The 20,735-nt window shown below is 39.6% G+C and overlaps 1 protein-coding gene across 2 annotated transcripts in view; it reads right to left on the bottom strand.

Annotated features, from left to right (window-relative positions):
- maml3 (mastermind like transcriptional coactivator 3) overlaps positions 1–20,735 on the bottom strand; it is a 209,311-nt gene that overhangs the window by 70,906 nt on the left and 117,670 nt on the right. For both annotated transcript variants that reach the window (XM_004911123.4, XM_004911124.4), the window contains exon 2: positions 3,831–5,294. In XM_004911123.4, the coding sequence (XP_004911180.2) occupies positions 3,831–5,294 (1,464 nt within the window). The remainder of the gene's footprint in view (positions 1–3,830; positions 5,295–20,735) is intronic.

Raw genomic sequence — 20,735 nt, 5'->3', positions numbered from 1 at the left:
ATCATACATCATCAACCCACCCCTAACATCAATGCTCAGTCCCTTGATGTCATCTAGCTGGCTGGGTGCCTTAGACCAGAGGTTCCCAACTTATTTTACTCATGAGCCACAGTCAAATGTAAAAAGACTTGGAAAGCAACACAAGCATCATAAAAGTTCATGGAAGTGCCAAATAAGGGCTAAGATTGGCTATTAGGCAGCCTCTATGCACACTATCAGCTTACAGGAGGCTTTATTTGGTAGGAAATCTTGTTTTTATTCAACCAAAACTTGCCACTAAGTCAGGAATTCAAACATAACTACCTGGTTTGGGGGAACTGGGAGCACAATCTAAGGGGTTGGTGAGCAACATAGTAACATAGTAACATAGTAACATAGTAAGTTGGGTTGAAAAAAGACATACGTCCATCAAGTTCAACCATAATGCCTATACCTAACCTGCCTAACTACAAGTTGATCCAGAGGAAGGCAAAAAACCCCATCTGAAGCCTCTCTAATTTGCCTCAGAGGGGAAAAAATTCCTTCCTGACTCCAAGATGGCAATCGGACCAGTCCCTGTATCAACTTGTACTAAGAGCTATCTCCCATAACCGTGTATTCCCTCACTTGCTAAGAATCCATCCAGCCCCTTCTTAAAGCTATATAATGTATCAGCCAGTACGACTGATTCGGGGAGGGAATTCCACAACTTCACAGCTCTCACTGTAAAAAATCCTTTCCGAATATTTAAATGGAACCTCCCTTCTTCTAAACGGAGTGGGTGCCCTCGTGTCCGTTGGAAGGACCTACTGGTAAATAAAACATTAGAGAGGTTATTATATGATCCCCTTATATATTTATACATAGTTATCATGTCACCTCTTAAGCGCCTCTTCTCCAGTGTAAACAGACCCAACTTGGCCAGTCTTTCTTCATAACCGAGACTTTCCATACCCTTTACCAGCTTAGTTGCCCTTCTCTGGACCCTCTCTAGCTCAATAATGTCCCGTTTGAGCACTGGAGACCAAAACTGAACAGCATATTCTAGATGGGGCCTTACCAGTGCTCTGTAAAGGGGAAGAATAACCCCCTCCTCCCGTGAATCTATACCCCTTTTAATACAGCTCAGAACCTTGTTTGCCCTTGCAGCTGCTGCCTGGCATTGCTTGCTACAGCCAAGTTTATTATCTACAAGGACTCCAAGATCCTTCTCCATTATGGATTTGCCTAGTGCAGTCCCATTAAGGTTATACGGGGCTTGCATATTTTTACATCCCAGGTGCATGACCTTACATTTATCCACATTAAATCTCATCTGCCACTTAGCTGCCCAGATTGCCAGTTGGTCAAGATCCTGCTGCAGGGATGTCACATCCTGGATAGAATTGACTGGTCTGCAGAGTTTTGTGTCATCTGCAAACACTGATACATTACTCATAATACCCTCCCCTAAGTCATTTATGAACAAATTAAACAAAAGTGGACCCAGTACAGAACCCTGAGGGACCCCACTGAGAACCTTACTCCAAGTAGAGAATGTGCCATTAACAACCACCCTCTGTACCCGATCCTGTAGCCAGTTTTCTATCCATGTGCAAACGACTTCACTAAGACCAATAGACCTTAGCTTAGAAAGCAGTCGTTTGTGGGGAACGGTATCAAATGCTTTGGCAAAATCCAAATAGATTATATCTACTGCATCCCCACTGTCCAGCTTCTTACTTACCTCATCATAAAAAGCAATTAAATTGGTCTGACATGACCTGTCCTTCATAAAGCCATGCTGATTACTGCTCATAATGCCATTCTCCACTACATAATTTTGAATGTGATCCCTTAACAAGCCTTCAAATAACTTGCCCACCACGGATGTCAAACTTACAGGCCTATAATTGCCAGGCTGAGATCTTATTCCCTTTTTAAATATGGGAGTGACATTCGCCTTCTTCCAATCACTAGGTACCATACCTGATGAAAGAGAGTCTGAGAATATCAGAAACAAGGGCCACTGCAATTCTGCCCCTAGCTCTCTCAGTACCCGAGGGTGTATTCCATCTGGCCCAGGTGCCTTGTTTACATTTATCGTGTGTAACCCTTTAAGCACCATATCCTGTGCCAACCACTGTGTAGTTGGAGCTGAGGCAACAGTGAAGCTATTGGGTGAGACTTGGCCCACTGGCTCCTCTACTGTATACACAGAAGAAAAGAACTGGTTAAGCACATCTGCCTTTTCTGTATCCGCTGTAACCATATTGTTATTATAACTCAATGGGGCCACACCCTCAACCTGCATCTTTTTACTATTAATATACTTAAAAAACTTTTTGGGGTTAGTCTTGGCCTCGGCCGCGATGCGCTCCTCATTTTCTATCTTTGCCTTCCGGATTGCTGTTTTACAACACTTGTTATAGTGTTTATATTCATTAAACGCAGCTACTGTCCCCTCTGACTTATATTTCTTAAAAGCTTTCCTTTTTTTCCCTATTAACTTCTTTACCTCAGAGTTAAGCCACATGGGGTGATTCTTAACACTTCTACTTTTTCTTATTAATGGAATGAATTGAGAACAGTAATGATTTAATATCATTTTAAATGACAACCATTTCTGCTCTGTATTTTTATCAGAAAACATAATGCCCCAATCTATGCCCTGAAGCGCTGCCCTTAAGGAGCTAAAATTTGCCTTCCTAAAATTCAGTGTCTTTGTTGCCCCCGTGTAAATTTGTTTCCTGCACCAAACATCAAATGAAATAACATTATGGTCACTATTACCCAGGGGTTCAACCACTTGCACATTTGCTATACGTTCTGGGTCATTAGAGATCACTAGATCTAGTATAGCATTGTTCCTGGTTGGCTCCTCAACAACCTGTGACATAAAGTTGTCGTGCAGCAAGTTTATAAACTTGTTCCCATTTACTGTCCTGGCAGTACTATTGCCCCAGTCAATATCAGGGTAATTAAAATCCCCCATTATTATCACTTGCCCCAAACTAGCAGCCTTTTCTATTTGCAACAGGAGCTGGGCCTCCTCCTCTTCGCTTACATTAGGGGGTCTATAGCATACCCCTACAATTAGCTTGGTAGATTCTTTACTATCTGTGAGAAGCTCAACCCATAAGGATTCAGCTCATACATGTTGCCCCTGAGCCACTGGTTGGGAATCACTGCCTTAGACGAACAAGCTAATATACACGTGCACTGCCCAAAAGGCCCAGGTAAACAATGGGACAACAAGATCCAGGACAAAAGAGGTACATGCATAACACCCCAAGGCGCCCTAGGCATGTGCCTCTTCTGCTTACTCCTAGTTGTGCCCCTACATGGGGGAGGGGTCATCAGTAAAGCTGGCCATACTTGCCCATATTTGATTGGGTAGTTTAACTCATTTCAACACTGTTTTCATCAATACTGCACAGGCATGTATGTTAAGGTAGGGTCCAAAAGGAAGTTAGAGGAACTGCACACATATTTATGTAAGCCAATGTGTGCATCACATTGAGAGCATAGCTTTCAATTTTCACACAAAATGCATCAAAGACTGTGTGGTCAACACACAAAAGCTTTCTTGAGGCCTGCAGCTTAGCGTTAATGGGCTGTAGGTGGCCCCAGGCCACCTATTGGCCATTACCGATCTACAGGAAACCAAAGAATATTTTAGTCTAGGCTCTGTAAAACATAGTAATTGTAAAGTATAAGTTTCTCATTCCATCTGATAAACTGCAGCAAAGCATAGATCAGTTTTAGCATTGTTGCTATAGCAGGTTTCGAACCACTAGCACAACAGGCTTACAGTGCAAATAAAAATGCATCATCAAATACATAGAGATGAAAAGAAAATGGAGACATACCTGTCCATGTGCTGAAAGAGGAGGATATCCCATTGATTGGTTCATGAGTCCCTTCTGCTTCATAATAAGCAAACGTTTCTGCTCCTCACTTAAATGGCTCATCTGTTGTGGCATTGGTGGCTGCTGTTGTATGTAGGGTATCAGCGAGTTCTTGTTTTGGTTGGCTAGAGGGGGAGTCATCCTTTGACTCATCTCAGCACTAAAATGTGATAGTGGTTTTGTATTACCATAACTAAGCATATTAGAAGGTTTGCTGATGGAATTTGTACCCAGATTGTTTGTCTGCTGGTTTGCCATGTTCATGTGGCTTTGAGGGAGGTAGTTGTTCATGGTGGTTTTTGGAGGATTGTTTGCCATTGGAGAAACAATAGGAGTTTGATTGTTAAACACTTGGGGGTACATCATAGGGCTGGTTGGTTTTTCTGTTCCATATGCCCCTCCATATGGACTGGATGGTGGCCCCACGGGCGACCAGCTGGAAGGCTGGGTTGTGTGCTGTTGTTGTTTTTGTTGTATCAGTTTTGCTCTCTGCTGCTGTTGTGCTGCCATTTGTTTAAGTTGCTCAGCTGGAGATAAATCAGCACTTGGGAGGTTTACAGACCCACTCCCTGAATTAGAAGAGGGGTTCATAGCATAACCATTTCCAGGTCTTGTTGATGGCTGACCAGGAGTGTGGGGTTGTGTAGGTGTTTGCGGGGACTGGACAACACAACTTGCTGGTGAACCAGCAAGCATTAAGGTAGATGGAGCACTAGAAACAGAAGGTATACTGGAAACAGAAGACACATTAGAAAAAGAAGGACCAGATGAAGATGGCCTCACCTGAGGAGAGCCTATTGAAACACTGGGAAAAGGAGAGTGAGATGGATCACTCTTTACACTGGCACTTTCATGCGGAAGTGGGGTTTGGGCAGAGGGCCTGGGAAAATCTAGCTCTTTTTTCTCCTCAAAGTCTTCATTGAACAAGTCCTGTATGTCATCTTCTGGAACTGTGTTTGCAAGCTCATCAATCAACTCCTGCCATTCCTGGTCATTTAAGTTGATGTCAGAGAAAAGTTTGTTTTGGTTAGAAAGAGATGTTTCTGAAGTGTCTATTACAGAAGCATCATCTAGAGGCTCGTGCTTAATTTCTTTGTTTTGGAGTATATTGAGACTTTCCTCTAGATCACTGGAACCGTTCACTGCAAGTTTTATATCTTGTTGCCCACCATTTTTACTTACATCTTCCAAGCCACCTGAATGGATCCCACTATTCTGTATATGAGGCTTGATATCGAGCTGGTGAAGAGGAGAGACTGAAGGTAGTGGCATGTTGGAAAGATTGTTAAGAGTGTCCATCCCAGGCAACTCCTTCCTTCTCCGTTTAGCAGATGGAGAGAATCTCCCATCACAAACCCCATTTTGCTGTTCTCCATTTTGGGGTGACCGTGCACCTTCAAGCTTCCTATGGACAGCTTCCTGCAGCTAAAAGAAAAAAGAAAAAAAATTACTCAGTTGCCCATTCTACTGAAAGCTCTATACATAGTAAATCACTGTGAACACCTTGATGTCTGCACTGCCACTTTATGTTTGATATCATAAAAAACTTTTTTGATTAGCCAAAAACATAAAAATATAGTTATAAAAAGTCTAGGTATAATGTCAGCATTCATGTAAAACCCCTGGAAAAGGAATAATAATAGCAATAAAACTACTGCAATATGTACAATGAGGCATATGATTAAAACTATAAATAAATAGAAGTGAATGCCATGACACTGGCAGATGAAAGCCTTACTGAGTGCAAAAAGGGAAGCAATGTAATAATGGAACACTGTGTTTACATGTGTACCAGCCAGTCTGGATATGCACTTGTGCAAAGGTCTCTTTGAAACTTATGACATTTTTACATAATCTGTAACTTTTGTTGGCCTACAATTCCCAGCATCCTTTGGATTTTAGGAATTGCATTTCAGCAAGGCATGTTAGGCTGCAGATTGGGAATTTCTGTTATATGCACAATATAGGTCTTGAGCCGTAGTTCAGAAACATTTGTAAGATTTCAGGCTGTCTTATTTTAATAAGGGTAAGTTGAGTAGTTATTAAGCTTTAACTCCAATAAAATTTTCAAAGACCAATGCATTGTATGGAAAATGTAAATTAAAACGTAAAGTCTATACAACACGGGGGATTTAGGGGTAAAAAGAAATGTTTAAGACAGTTTGCCTGAGGTACAGTATATGGGAAAAACTATATATACATATTATCTGTGTTGCCCACTATATATTTTGCAGTAGGAACACAAACCCAGCACCCAAACAGTTAAAACAATAATAAAGAGATGGACAGTGACTAATCACTTGCAAAGAAGTGCAGTCATGTAGTTGTGCTTGCCTAGCGAATGTCGTGTTTCAGTCCTCTAGCCCATCACCTGAGTGCCATGACCAGGAATCCACTGCTCTGCAGACCATTAAATTAGTGACACTTGTACCTGTTAGGGCCTGTTATAGCAATAAAGCCTTTAATGAAAGGGCTCAGGCAAGGTGAGCCATTAGCTCTGCTCTAAATGAAAGGCTGCAAGAGGCCCAGTGCTGTGCTAAGAGATACACGCCAGGGAGCAAATGTACAGCACACAAGTCTGCCATGGAATGGATTAATGCAATGACGAATAGCTGGTGGCTCTGCAGTTTTTGACAACTAGAACTCTTACCATTCTAACTGAGCACAAACTATTATGGATACTGAAGTTTTTCTCAAGCCTGAGGGGTTATATATATATATATATATACACCCATACTTATATACAAACTGATCCTTATACAGAACAGTGATGTGAAGCTTGGGGCTGGTGTAGCTCATTCTGGCTCATTCAGGGCACAGAGCATAACATAGATGTCGGTACTGCGTTGGCCAGTACTGGTGAAATGATTCTGTATGGAATACGGTTTGGGACTTGGGCAGAACACATTTAAAATAAATTTAATAAAGTGCTGCTAGATGTTATATAACATTTCTTCAATTTTTGGTACTATGCGGCCACAAAACGGTATCCAAAACAGAGAACACCGTTACATAAACCCTTCCAAAATCATTAATAAATCATTATTGAAAGGAGGGGAAATAAAGGACTGTTCTCACACATCCAGCAGTTTTACATAAACACCAAGAGGGAACATGTGGCTTTCATAAGCCTGGAGGAGCTGTAATGTGCTACACCACCAGCAGCAATTCATTTCTCCTAAGAGATTAAGCCAAGGTGCTGTTGTTATGGCAACAGGATTTGCCTATCATGATCTGTCTTCAGTAGCCTTCGATAACCTATTCACTGCCAGAACCACCCACAATGCATGGCAAGGCATCCTAACAGTTAACCCTTGTAAAATAATGATCACACATGCAGAAAGGGTAGCCTTGATCACTCTACTACATACAATGTAAATACATGACGTCACTATAGAAATAAATCATCTAGATATAGATGAAATCCCCTCCAGTAAATAAGACATTTCAGAAGCCTCTAACCGTTTCATGAATTTAAAGGTAATACAACAACAAAGTGCACTATTATAATTAATTGCACAGGATAGCAAATACCCTTGTGCCAGTCGCCAGTTGTGTCTGTTCTCACACGCCAGGCTGGCAAAGCTCCGGCACCAGGAGTCCTGTGCTTACTACCTGCAGAGTTACACATTATTGGTGCAGGGTTTAGTAACGTACAGACAAAACCTTAGGGTGCAGCCAAGCCCTATTATCTTTCTTATTCATCTTAAAACAATTACAGCCCTTCGTTTCTTTATGTAACTCTAAGTTTTCACTTCAAAATATTATATCCTTCACCCATACTTACTAAAAATTTGCCTCTGGGGTAATCAGTAATAAATCATTAAGCCTAGTTTTTTCTTGCTCCATGTCTACAACCTAAAACAGATATTTCTTGAAAACATTTATAAAAGGGGCCTCTTTATTCCCTGCGCCAATGATACACCAATTTCCAACAGGAATGTCCATGCTGCTGCCATGAAAGACTTCCAGCAGATTGTAGATAATTCTACTAGTTGGTCCTACGGCTGCATCTGACCATCTGGGTAAGAAATTAAAGAAAACAGAATCTTATAGGGCTGTGAGAACCTTGCCTCAAGCGGAATTCCCATTCCTGGTAACTAACCGTCCAATTTCTGGTTATTAAACTGGAAATTCAGCTCTTCTGGTGCAGATAGCAGCGGAAAGAGCCCTTTTTGGTGCAGAAAAGTGCTGGGGTAAGGGGGAATGATGGGTTAGAATCGCCGCTGGCTGTTTAACGTGGGAAGAGCAAGGTGACCAAATAAGCCATGTTCCATGGGCTTCAGTCTGCCCTATTTGTACTAGTTATACTCCACCAAGTTAAGAGCTCTAATCATAATATAGTTTTGGAATGAATGGCTCACCATATTCAGTACTGAGCTTGGTACTAAGTAGAATTCAATGATTTTGATGGCAACCAGTGGCAATTGTGCTCTCACTGCTGCCCTGAGGTGGCCTGAGTCGCTTCCAACCCTCACCCTTAACCTTCTTTGCACTCCTCACAGACAAGGGGGGCCGCATCACTAGTGCAGTAGAAAAGACAGCATTCCACTTTATACAACTAAATTGCAGCTCTTAATGTCACCAGGAGTAGCTTTCTGCTGCCACTGGTATCTTGAGAGGCACTGCTGCTTGAGGCAAGTTGAGAAACTCCTGAGGGCAATCAAAGCAAATTCTCCTAAAAAAACATTAAAAGAAGCATCAAATAGAAGTAGATTAAACTGGGAAAGGTGGGAATATATTACTATAACTAGAATAGTTATCATCTATAAAAGAACTACTTAAAACCATGGTATCATTTTAGAGAGATATGGCATATTTCATAAGGAAAGGCCTTAAATAATTAGAATAACATCTTTTGATAGATATGTAAAAACATATGAGCCCTGTAAAAAATACAGGACGGACAGTGGGAGAGCTCCATGACCCATGTGTGCTTGGATACACAGCCTCGATTATTGAGACTTAAGGGGCAGTCCTTGTGAAGCGGCTTTACTATAGCAAGCACTGGGGGCTGAGAACCAAGTCTTGATATTCACAGCAGAACACCGGCCCTGGGATATTTCTCTGACCCAGATTTATGTGGCACAAAGGGCCAGCAGTGAACAAAACAAGGTTTATTTTCCTTGAGAGAAAATGCATGCAGAAAGAAATGCTATATGTATATATACACTTTCAAAATGTTGATGCCATCCAGAGGAAAGCATGAAAATCCACCACACAGCAAAGCAGCAAAGACAAGTTAAAACCCCCGTAGCTATGTGGCCTTAAGGTTAAAATGACAATTTCCTGTAAGAAACAGGAATGTGAAGTGAACATTGAATAAGTCCAATTAATATCAGGCAGAATCACAATTACCCCAGGGCCTGTGTTTAGCATTCTAGCACTGAGGAACACTACCTGGATGGGTAGCTTGCTACTAGCCAATTGCTAGCACTCCAAGCTCCAAAATGATTTGAATAACTGTTACCCTTACACACCACTTAGTGATTTAATTGCTCGTAAAATGATGTTTGCTTGTGGGATTGGACAGGAATTGTTTCTGTTTAAACTGTGCAGCAAAAAAATGTCAACTCCCTCAGGACAGGCAAAAAAACTGTTTTTTTTAATGACCAAACTGATTTAGGCAAATAAGAATACTGTATCTGCACACACAAACATTAGGGTTATACCTTTCTACACCAATATCTCTAGTTATACCTTCCAGAGATGAGATCAGTGTAACACACTGCTTTGCAATAAGAATATTACCTTTATATGTAGTATTCCCACAAATACAGACCCCACAATATTTCTGATGAAATTTGTTCTTACCATAAAAACAGGCTAAACACATTCTTTCCTAGAGGAGGATAAAGCATTTTGGCATAATGACTTTATAACTAATCCTTCTAACTTGTCAAAGTGGTATAAATTAATCGCATTACTCTACTCTAAAATTATGGTATCATCTCTACAGCACAGGTATGGGATGGATCCCTTATCTGGAAAAGTGCTACCCAGAAACCTCCAAGTTACAGGAAGCTCATCTTCCAAAGAGCCCATTTTAAGCAAATAATTTATATTTTTTAAAAAACAATTTCCCTTTTCTCTGTGATAATAACACAGTACCTTTACCTGATCCCAACTAAGATATAGCGAATCCTTATTAGAAGCAAAACAATCTTTTGGGGTTTCCTTAATGTTTAAATTGTGTTTTAGTAGATATAGAGTAGGTATAGAGATCCAAATTAAGGAAAGACCCCTTATCTGGAAACCCCCAGGTCCCAAGCATTCCAGATAATATAATAGATCCCATGCTTCAGTTATAGTTCAATTGCAAGGCCCATTTTTCACTTTCGAGTCACGAGAGATTTTCCAGACTGGCAATTCCATTTCCCCTGAAACCTAACAGAATATAGTTACATGCATATTTTTTTTTTTTTACAAATTTTCTCCTGTGTTTCTGTTTTAGACTTTTAATGTTATTAGGGGTAACTGACCTGACCACCTTGGTTCTGAAAAGCCATTATGAAACAAGGCAACAATTAAGGTAAGGGAGGGGCTCAGTATACAGAACACACTACCAATCTTTCAACTGTTAGGCTTATGCTACATGTGGCAGATTCTTGGCATGTGGATAGACACAGGCCAAGAATTCGCCCCTACACTCAAATCAGCACTTTTTTGTGTCTGTGTCCAGAACAACTGCACCAGCCTGGAAGCAGGTACATGGAGCTGTTTTTGACTCTGAGTATGCATTTGGCACAAAAAAATCCACTTTATATGCCTGCACTCGGGTTGACACAGTGGCTCCAGAAGCAGACACAGAAGAGCGCTTATTCAAGCGTATGGATTGATTCTTTGCCTGTGTTTATAAGTATGTGGCCTTATTCTTATTCCAACATAAGAAAGAGGGATGTAGTAGTGGCGATTGCAATCATTTCAATCTTCTTTAGCAGTTTATTGTAAAAAATAAATTGTGATTTTTTTTTTTTAACAAAGGCACCACACATAAAACAATTTATGTTACATGGAGATTAATATCTCCAAGGTGGAACAGAATTATTTAACAACTTATGCCTCTGAATTTTCTTGTGATTAAGTTCAATTGCTCCATGTAAAGTGTTTCACATGTGGCAGTCCCCATTCTTTAGGATTAAGGTATTTTCAGTCAGAGAGGTGATCTCCTGCAGGTAACAAACCATTACATGTGTCATTATCCTATAAGGGTGCCCAAGAATGGCTTTTGTTACTCTTCTTGTGTATGACTGATATGAAATGGCACCCAAAGGTGTTATCATATTTTCAAGTAAACTTATCCAGCAATTATCATAGAAAGCAGCTACCAAAAAAGGACATTTTCCTGATTTTTTTGTTGATTAAAATACTATAACAGATATATATTTATAACAGATTCTGCAAACGTGTGAGATGTGTGTGGATGTCTTCTGGAGTGTGTTTTTCCTCCCATCGTCTTTCCATTCCCCTCTTCACCCACCCCTGCTGGCTGTGCTCCGAAGAAGGCGAACAAGATTCTCAGCGCTTATCATGGATTTCACACTTAATAGTCAGATGATTGCTTGTTGGCTTGTGGCAGCTTCAGTTGCAGCCACAGCTCTTTTCCACCCTACACACACTTCAATTCTATAAAGGAACTGGGAGTTTTATATAAAGGATCAGTCAAGAAAATAAAAACTGTTTCCCAGACTTTTTTTTATATTCAAGTTAAAGGTACAGTACATTTTTACATATATTCCATCTGCATCACTTCCTTTCAGCCTTGGGTGGCAAGAATTTACTTTCACCATAGGAAAGCCTTTTTAGAAAGTGCAATCCATATTGCTTTGCTGGCCTCTCCCTTAACTATAACATTTGTTTATAGGGCAACACAGTATTTTGGCACATTTTTGTGTTTGTGTTTGGAATGTTCTCAATTTGGACGGCTTCTACCATACTGTTGAACCATATGAGCACAATATGACTATTCAAGTGTTGTTGTAAAAGATCATTCTATTATTATTATGATTATTAACATGTATTTATAAAGCACTAATACATGCCGCATCGCTGTACGAAAAATGGGTTTATATATTGAACGTACAGCATTATTTTTATAACAACAAATACAAGGGGTGAAAATGGCCCCACCCAAAAGAGCTTACAATGTGATCCTTCTGGACAGAGAATCCTCTATCCCAGGGGTCTCCAAACTTTCTTACTCGTGAGCCACAGTCAAATGTAAGAAGACTTGGGGAGCAACACAAGCACCATAAAAGTTCATGAAGGTGCCAAATAAGGGCTAAGATTGGCTATTAGGCAGCCTCTATGCACACTATCAGCTTACAGGAGGCTTTATTTGGTAGGAAATCTTGTTTTTATTCAACCAAAACTTGCCACCAAGTCAGGAATTCAAAAATAACTCCCTGGTTTGGGGGCACTGAGAGCAACATCCAAGGGGTGATGAGCAACATGTTGCCCCTGAGCCACTGGTTGGGGAACACTGCTCTGTACTGATAGGAAATTTCCATAGGCCTTCCAAAATGTAGTAAAGAGAAAGCACACTTACTAATATTCCAGTTATTTAAGAAATCAACCCAAATAAACGAAAGGTGGCCAACTCTGTATATATAGTAGCTTTTTATTAGGTTATACTGTTATCAATTTAATATTTACAGTGGGGTTCTGAGAGTAGATTAAAGAGGATTTTGACAAAGAATGGTAAAAATAGCTTCTATGGATAAGGCAGAATCTGCAAGCTAAAGAAAAATCTTCTATAAATGCAAAGCAAAGATATGTATATACATTAGGGGCCATTTATGGCCACGAGTGTAGTGATTAAAGTGCCATTGCCATGTTTATGCCCATAATGCAGCTTTTCCCCAGAATTCCATTCTAGTTGCATATTGCAAGTTGCAACTTGGACGCAATTGCGCCAGAGTTCGGCTGTCACCATTTCTGGTGTTCAGCATTTGAGTGATGTATGTGCTCTATTTTCTAGGTGCAAGTTTGCTGCACCCACTGACACAGGGCGCTCAGGAAACTCTGAAGCTACCAACACCTCTGGATCAGGCAGCATCTCCAGGGTTCCCTGAGCGCCCTGTGTTACTCTGCAGCAACTGCTCTGGATTTGGAATGGGCAGCTAAAAGGACCAAGTGCCACCAAGCACAACTATTTGTGAGTGCTAGAAGCGCATTTTGATGCAAACTGCATTTGTGGTCATAAATTACCCCTACTATTTTTTATTATATTTGGTACAGAGTAAAGAAATGGGGTTAGTGCTGAGCACACAATGCCAATTTTTGTTATTGAAAGCTTTCATACACTATTGTCCCTTTGTTCTTATGCCTTGTGCAATATCTCTATATTAATGTGTGCATTTAGCAAAGTCTCTTTCAAATTACATGATAGCCTCTGCTAATAACATAAGACAGGAGGAATAAATAGGAACATCTTTTGTTATACTGCTTTGACATCTTTACTCAGGAAAGAGACAGCAACATATTGCTCTTTTGTTGCAAGGAAATTATTCAACATTTTCATCTCTTGTTTTTGAATAGTAATTAGAGCAATTAGTCACAAATTTAGCGGCAAGGCTTAAACTAAAAAAAAAATGACCAATTACATCTAGAGCGAACCGAACGTTAAGAAAGAAAATCAAACAAAAACAATTTTTACAAAGCTGCATTCTACCCAAAGACAGATATAAAACCTGCAGGGTTAAACATTTGTGTAGTCAATATGCCAGTTCCAGTGCTAGTTTCCTTCTTACAACAATAGCCCAGTACATTTAAGGGGGTTATGTAATAAAAGGCACTACGTTTGCCCAGGAGCGGTAACCCATAGCAACCAATCAGCATGAAGCATTTACTAGTCACCTGTTTAAAAACAAACATTGGTTGGTATTGGTTACTGCTCCTGGGCAAACTTAGTGCCTTTTATTACATACAGTATGGGTTAAGTTCTTCAGATCAAAGCCTATTTTGATATTACTGATCGGTTTGATTGCTAATCTATCTAGAAGCACTGGCCATTCTTTCATACAGAATAACTTTAGAAGTTACATGATCAAGTACCATAAAGCTCCTTCTTTTGGCCACAAGTCATATTTGTGTGCTTCTGGACAGTACATTGCCTATACAGGCAAAGAAGGCATTTAAGTAGTACTGTGTGGTCCCCATATGCATTAAAAGGCACTAGGTTTGCCCAGTATCAGTAACCCACAGCAACCAATAAGATGTTTGCTTTTAAACAGTTGACCAGTAAACTCTATCTGCTGATTGGTTGCTATGGGTTACTGCTCCTGGACAAATTTAGTGCCTTTTATTACATAACCCCCACTAGTTCATTAAATGATATAAAGCACTGAGGGGTGGGGCTTTACTGCTGCAGTGGTGTTAACATCAAAATCTCAAGAGAGGATCACTTATCTCACACTGACTTTTATTACTCACAGTTTTTTTTCTTTCTTTCTTAATTATTAGTAGAAAGTTTACAGATTTATGAATGAGTCATTTAAGTACAAGAAGACCTCCCTGCCTACCTGCAGCTCTCTGTGCTCCTTTTTGGAGAGCAGAGACCAGCTTATGCCCTCATGAATACAGTGCTGTCTACATTCAGCAGCTCTGTATACCCAGGGGCAGTAAGGTGGGAGGCACATAGGCCATCACCCCTCCCACCCCCACACTAGTACAGCATTTAGAAGTGAAAGTTAGGTTGCAGAGACAAATGAGGCCTTCACCCATCAACCATGCATTAAAGGGCACAATCTTCTGCCCCTTAGTAAGTTTGCACTTCAGTCCAAATATTTGTAAATCACCCCTTACATCTCTTTATTCCAACAATACTACTTAGATTTACTAACATTTGACTAATATTACTATTAACAATACACAATGTAATGTGAAGATAGTTTTTACATTGAGAATACTTATTTTATTGTGATTGAGCTAGGCTCATACTACGCATTTAAAAATCAAATGAAACAACACATTTATGATGATTATCTGTGTTTGTGTGTGTAGGGGGCCTGCCAATGCTGACTGACATCCATGTAACATGGTTTTTCAATATAATAGTGTAATAAAAGAAATGGTGGTATGGCCACAGGTTACAGGATGATTTATCATGTCAGGCAGGTAATATTTCCTACAGCCTATCTGCACATTTGTTTGTTGGTTGCTTGTACCTCCTCCACTTGTCTCCAGGTAAATATTTGAGTATCTGTTCTGTTGTGTGACAATTAGACTGGCACCACTGCACAATGGTAGTTATCCTTTTATCGGGTTACGCTGTTATCTCAAAACACCTTAAAACACCTTGAGTTTCCATTTTATCGAGTAAATGTGTTCTTACAAGAAATCATGAGTAATTTTTCAAGGAAAAATCCTTGGGTGCTGTAAAATGCAACTATATGTGTCTAAACACATTTGCTGACACCTGCCTGGCACATCTTGATAAAACCATCAACATACGCGAGAGCGAGAGGTCTCCTGCGAGGATATAGTGGGATATACAAAGTGCTTTCGTCTTGCATATAACACACACGTTGGGGAGCTAGGTATGTTTAGAGTGGGCAGAACAGAACAGCTGCCTTATAATAATTCCATTCCAGAGTGAAACTCAGCAGGATTCATACAATTTTATTATACTGAATTATCTTGAAGGGAATAGGGCTCCTTCTTATATATTAATCTCTTAAAGGGACAATATAGCTGTTTTCTACAAGCAGAGGTCCATATTCTATTTATAATTCAGAAGGCATAATGTTTTTTGTGTGCAGAACATTCCTTTTCTCTCTCAAACAGTTGCATATGGAAAACACAAAATAATGGCATCTTTAGTCAGATTTAAGACTGGGAATATATGGAATTTAATGAAAATGAATGAAATAAACAAGCAATAAGCCTCATATATAGACCTATACATTGTATGAACACCTTGTGGCCAGAAAGAGAACATTCATTTTTATATTGCATTTAGAGAGTGTGGTTAAAATATGGCCGTGCAGTTATTTGCAGAGCAGCATGGCTGATTAGAAAGCCTCAGAAAAAGTGGCCCTTTCCAGAGAGGAAGAGCTTCCTGGGCAGCTATGCTTACCCCTCCCCCCCCCCCCACAAACTGTCTGTTAGAAGCCATTGTTGCTGTCCAAGGTGCTGGGAGATGTAGGTGCACAGCATTCACCAAGTTGGTGCAAATTTCTACTCATCAAATTTCCCCACATATTTTTTTCTACTCCAGAAATCTATCTAGGAATTGCAATGTATAATTGCCGTTAGCATCCGTCTTGAACTCCAAGCATACTTTTTTTTTGTATTCTCACAATATTACAGTACAAATCTAGTACAAATATGGAATCTATTATCTGGGAACCCTTTATCCAGAAAGTTTTGAAATAACGGAAAAATGGAAACAAAGAAGCGTGCTGTTGAAAAAGGATATTGTAATACGAGGTGTATTTATTTTCCTCTCTGCTTTCTCCAAAACAAAGGCTTACAATAACAATACAATTATAATAGCCCTTCTGACCCCTTGGGTGGATATCTTTGGCTTTCACTCACTGGTGGAAATAGAAATACATTCTAAAAATAATGCATTGTGTTACAGAAAGGAAATGCTATAATATGAATCTAGCAGAGGTAACACAAAGCAGTCAGCACTTTTTTTTTCTTAGATAGATGACCCAAACCATAGCGGTGAAACTACATACAGCTTCATGTACATGTATTATTTTCTTCATATTTAAAAGCTGCTGATTCATGAATGTAATGGGTACAGTAATCCCATTCTTCAGTGGTTTAAGTTTAGCAACCCATACTAAACCTTATTAGATTTATATCTATATATATATATATATAACAAACTCAACAGTAGAAAGCACTCTACTGTTGAGTTTGATGCATTATTTTTGTCAGCACCCAGCCTGTGCCCGATACTGGTGAGTGCCGATTCTTTACAAGACTATATATATATATATATATCTCAGCACTCACCAAGTAAAATATTTTGCCTGCCCCAAAATGTCTTCCCTATTTTCTGGGCGTTCCCTGTCTAATAGAATAATGTTTATATAATATTTTATATATATATATATTGTATGGTCTTTACTGCCTAATTTCGAACATTTTGGGAAAGGATTATTGCATAGGGAGGCAGGGTAATATGTAAAAAGCTAAATTTAATCTAGCAGATGTAAAGATGAAACAAAGGGATTGTTTTATTGTTATTGTCATAATACATGTACTGATATTACTGTCGCTTTCAGCCAACTCAGCCAAGATTTTCAAACCAGCCTAATTGATGAATTGACTGATACCCAAGGTACAAAGTTTTCAGCTGGGATCATCTGCCCATATCCATACTGAAAATTGTATGACACTCTTTTGTCAGTATAAATATCAGTATGTTTGAATGGTTCTTTGGCTTTATTGCTATGCCCATCAGGGGTTGCTCCTGTCAAGCCTAGGCCAGAAGATTCTAATGACCCCTGTAGACCATAGTCACTAATATGTCCTAAATTGGGGGGCTGACCACTATAGGAGGACTCAAAGCATTTCATGAAGATCAATCCCATCTCAAACCACAGTCATTTTGGGTGAGATATGGGATAAAAACATATTTTCTATTTGGGGAAAACATCTGCTCTAAGTGGACATAAAGAAAAACATACTCAGCTTTTAACATGTCCTTTAAGATGTAATACGAAAATGGTGGCGCAGAATGTCCCTTTAAGATATAATTTTTCATAAAATTTAGAATTCAAACTTACATGGGTTTAGCTCCTCTGCCTTAGCTTAGCCTCTTTATCTAGTCAATCTGCCAATCAATCATATTATGACTTCTTCAGTCTGCAGTGTTGAAAGACAACAACATCATCTTCACCAGGAAATAAGCTTCTTCATTCAACCAGAAAAGAATTACATCTATTGAACAAGTTGGGGCTATCACAGCTGCTCTCATGGAACAGTCCCTCTGATTGGATGCCTAAGGAAATGCAACATTGACTGCATACAGACATTACATCTCCAGTTATTGACATTTTCTCCAGTAATCCTCTGCATGACAGCAAGAGGTGTTGCTCATTAATAAGTAATATATTCAAGAATTGTCATCACGCTATTACAATATTCCACAAATTAACAACATTTTAATTGCAATTGAAACAGATTCTTCTAATGATTCTTTTTCTTTAAGAATAAAAATTGGGAGTAGCCAAAGCACATGTGCTTTGAAGAATGAAGTGCACTAATGCACCTCAGCTGTGATATAGACACAAACCTAATGAGAAATTAATGAGCTCTACATCTCTCAAAACTGGAAATACATTTACCTCCAAATCAAGAAACCACACACTTCAAGTGCATAAATTCTCTGAGAATGTCCAGCCAAAAACCATAAATTGACTGTAAAATACATCTTTTCAAATGTTGCTTAGTGATGTCACTTGCATCACATGTCAGCTTGTACAATCACAAAAACATAATGTACCCCCAGTGGTAAAAAAAAATAAGGATTTTAGTAGTTCATTTGAAATTTTATGACCATATGAACAAGGTGACCTCTAATATCTGTATACTTTACAATAAGGGGCACATTATTACCCATATAGTTACAGAGTTAATTGAAAGTTGAAAAAGCCAATAGACCACCAAGTTCAACCCCCTTAAAACGACCCCTTCTGCATACATATACATACATATATATAGAACACAGACCTATCAATATTCACATAAAATGCATATGCACATACCTTTACTAAACAAACTGTATATCTTAAGATCACTGTGGCGTTGGATATTACAACTGTCCAAGAAGTCATTCCTTTTGGTAACACTTCTCTGAACTATTTCCAGCTCAACAATATTCTTCTTATGTACTGGTGCCCAAAACTGAACTGCATACTCTAGATGAGGCCTTTTAAGAATGTATTCATTTTAGAGCAATTGACTGACAGTGCCTAGAGTATGTTATTCACATAAATGCCCAAATTGTTCTCATTTAAGGAGGCCCCCAACACACTGGGGGAGATTTACCAAGACCTGAACGCTCGAAGCGTTCATGCGAACGCTCCGAGCGTATTCTCGCCGTTTTTTTCGCGGCCGCGCAAAAAAGTTGCACGTCTGCGTGATTTTTTTGAGCGCCCGCGCGAAAAATTCGGAAAGGCTCTGCCGCTGTTTGCAATGGTTTGGTACGAAAATTCTGTGACTTTCGGATCGCCAATACGATATTATCATGACTAATACGATTTTTTCGTAAGAATTTTCGTGATATTTGCGATCTTCAGAAATTTTCGTTTCCAATCCGAATTTTTCCCATTTGGGATTCGAACTCGTGTTTTGATAAATCTGCCCCACTGTCTAACTAGCATTTATCTTATTTCTATAGAAGTACATACTGCATTTATCAACTATTAGAAAATTAGGTAAAGGATTTGGAGGTCACAAGGCTGAGCTCTTTCAGTAGTTTGGGGTGAATACCATTTGCTCCTGAACCTTTGTCTATTTTCACATGTTCTAGCATCTTTTGCACTTTCTTCAAACAGTCATCAATAGTTACATTATTAGGAGTGAACTTTAAAAAGAAAAAAGTAATTTTTTTGTGAAAACTAGTAGATGACTCACTCCCATGCCAGAAACTATATAGTGAGAAAAACTATCTTGTGGAGAGGAAGGGGCGCATCACTAGTGCAGGGAGTGCAATTGGGAGCACTCTCTGCACTAGAAGAGCTTAAATCGGAATTCCACCAGGAGTGGCTTTTTGCTGCCCCTGTAACGTGAGTTTCTTAACTCACCTCATGGCAGCAGCGCCCCTGGAGTGTGCACACAATTAAGTTGGGACTGTTGGGAAATATGCTGCATTGTGGTGAAAAAACAGTAAATTGCATTTGAATTTTGCACTTACATCCATTCCTGAGAACTGACGTGGTCAGCTGTCTATTCTTTGCAGCTTACTTATAAAAAATGCATGGAGCACACCAACAATTGTTTCTGTGCAGCCTTTCAGTATACATATTTCATTTGCATATTATACTGGAGTTAAACCCTCTTTGCCAGCTGGTTTCCAGCCTTCTCTCCCTGTCATCACGTGGGAGTATATTGAGCAGCTGTCTCCTACTGTCAGTGGAAGTGTGTAGGGTCAGCTGCTGTGCATGAGAGCATGTTAGCTGCTTTGAGAGCACACAATCAATCTAGAGCATGCTGAGACTGAACTGTATGTGAGCAAAGCTTGAACTGTGTGTGAGCACAGACTGGCACAAACCTAACCATGTATAACAACAAGGTGCTCAGCCACATGTTAAACACCAATAGTGTCATTTTATTTTAACAAATCTACCTATGACAAGCCCATTGTATAATCCTTTATATGGATCTCTGTGAAGAGGCTGGTATTATTTCCCCTTCTTTATACAAATGTCTTTTTATAGAGATTCTCCCACAGGTTGTCCCCCTCCCCTTGTTGCCAACATACACTGCTGAATGTGTTAGCAATCCTTTGCTTCTGAGAGTCTTTTCTTGTCAGCAGAGGTGTGAAGAGCCGGATCATATTGTATCCGTGTGGCCAATTGTGTGTGAATGAAAAGCAGGATAGCTGTAACTCTCCCGTGCACTGAATCTGTGCACACTCTTGCTTTCATCTGCTACATACTAGGTAGAACTATTCAAACCTCTATTTATTCAGATAAACTAGGTGAATTGGAAGCCATAAATTCCATGCAATGTGCAGAATCTAGTTCATTATGAATTACTGTGACACCTCCTTAAATTGACGTGCAACATACAATCCCCAAGCACTGCAGGTTTGTAAACAAAGGACACCTTGTTAATATATGGAGATGGGAAGAAATGTGCAGGTCAGTTGCCTAAGGGGACATTAGCAATGCAAAACTT

This window comes from Xenopus tropicalis, chromosome 1, assembly GCF_000004195.4.
Source record: "Xenopus tropicalis strain Nigerian chromosome 1, UCB_Xtro_10.0, whole genome shotgun sequence".
NCBI lineage: Eukaryota > Metazoa > Chordata > Amphibia > Anura > Pipidae > Xenopus > Xenopus tropicalis.
Note: the sequence above shows the minus strand (reverse complement) of the source record. Positions and strands in the feature narration are given on the sequence as shown.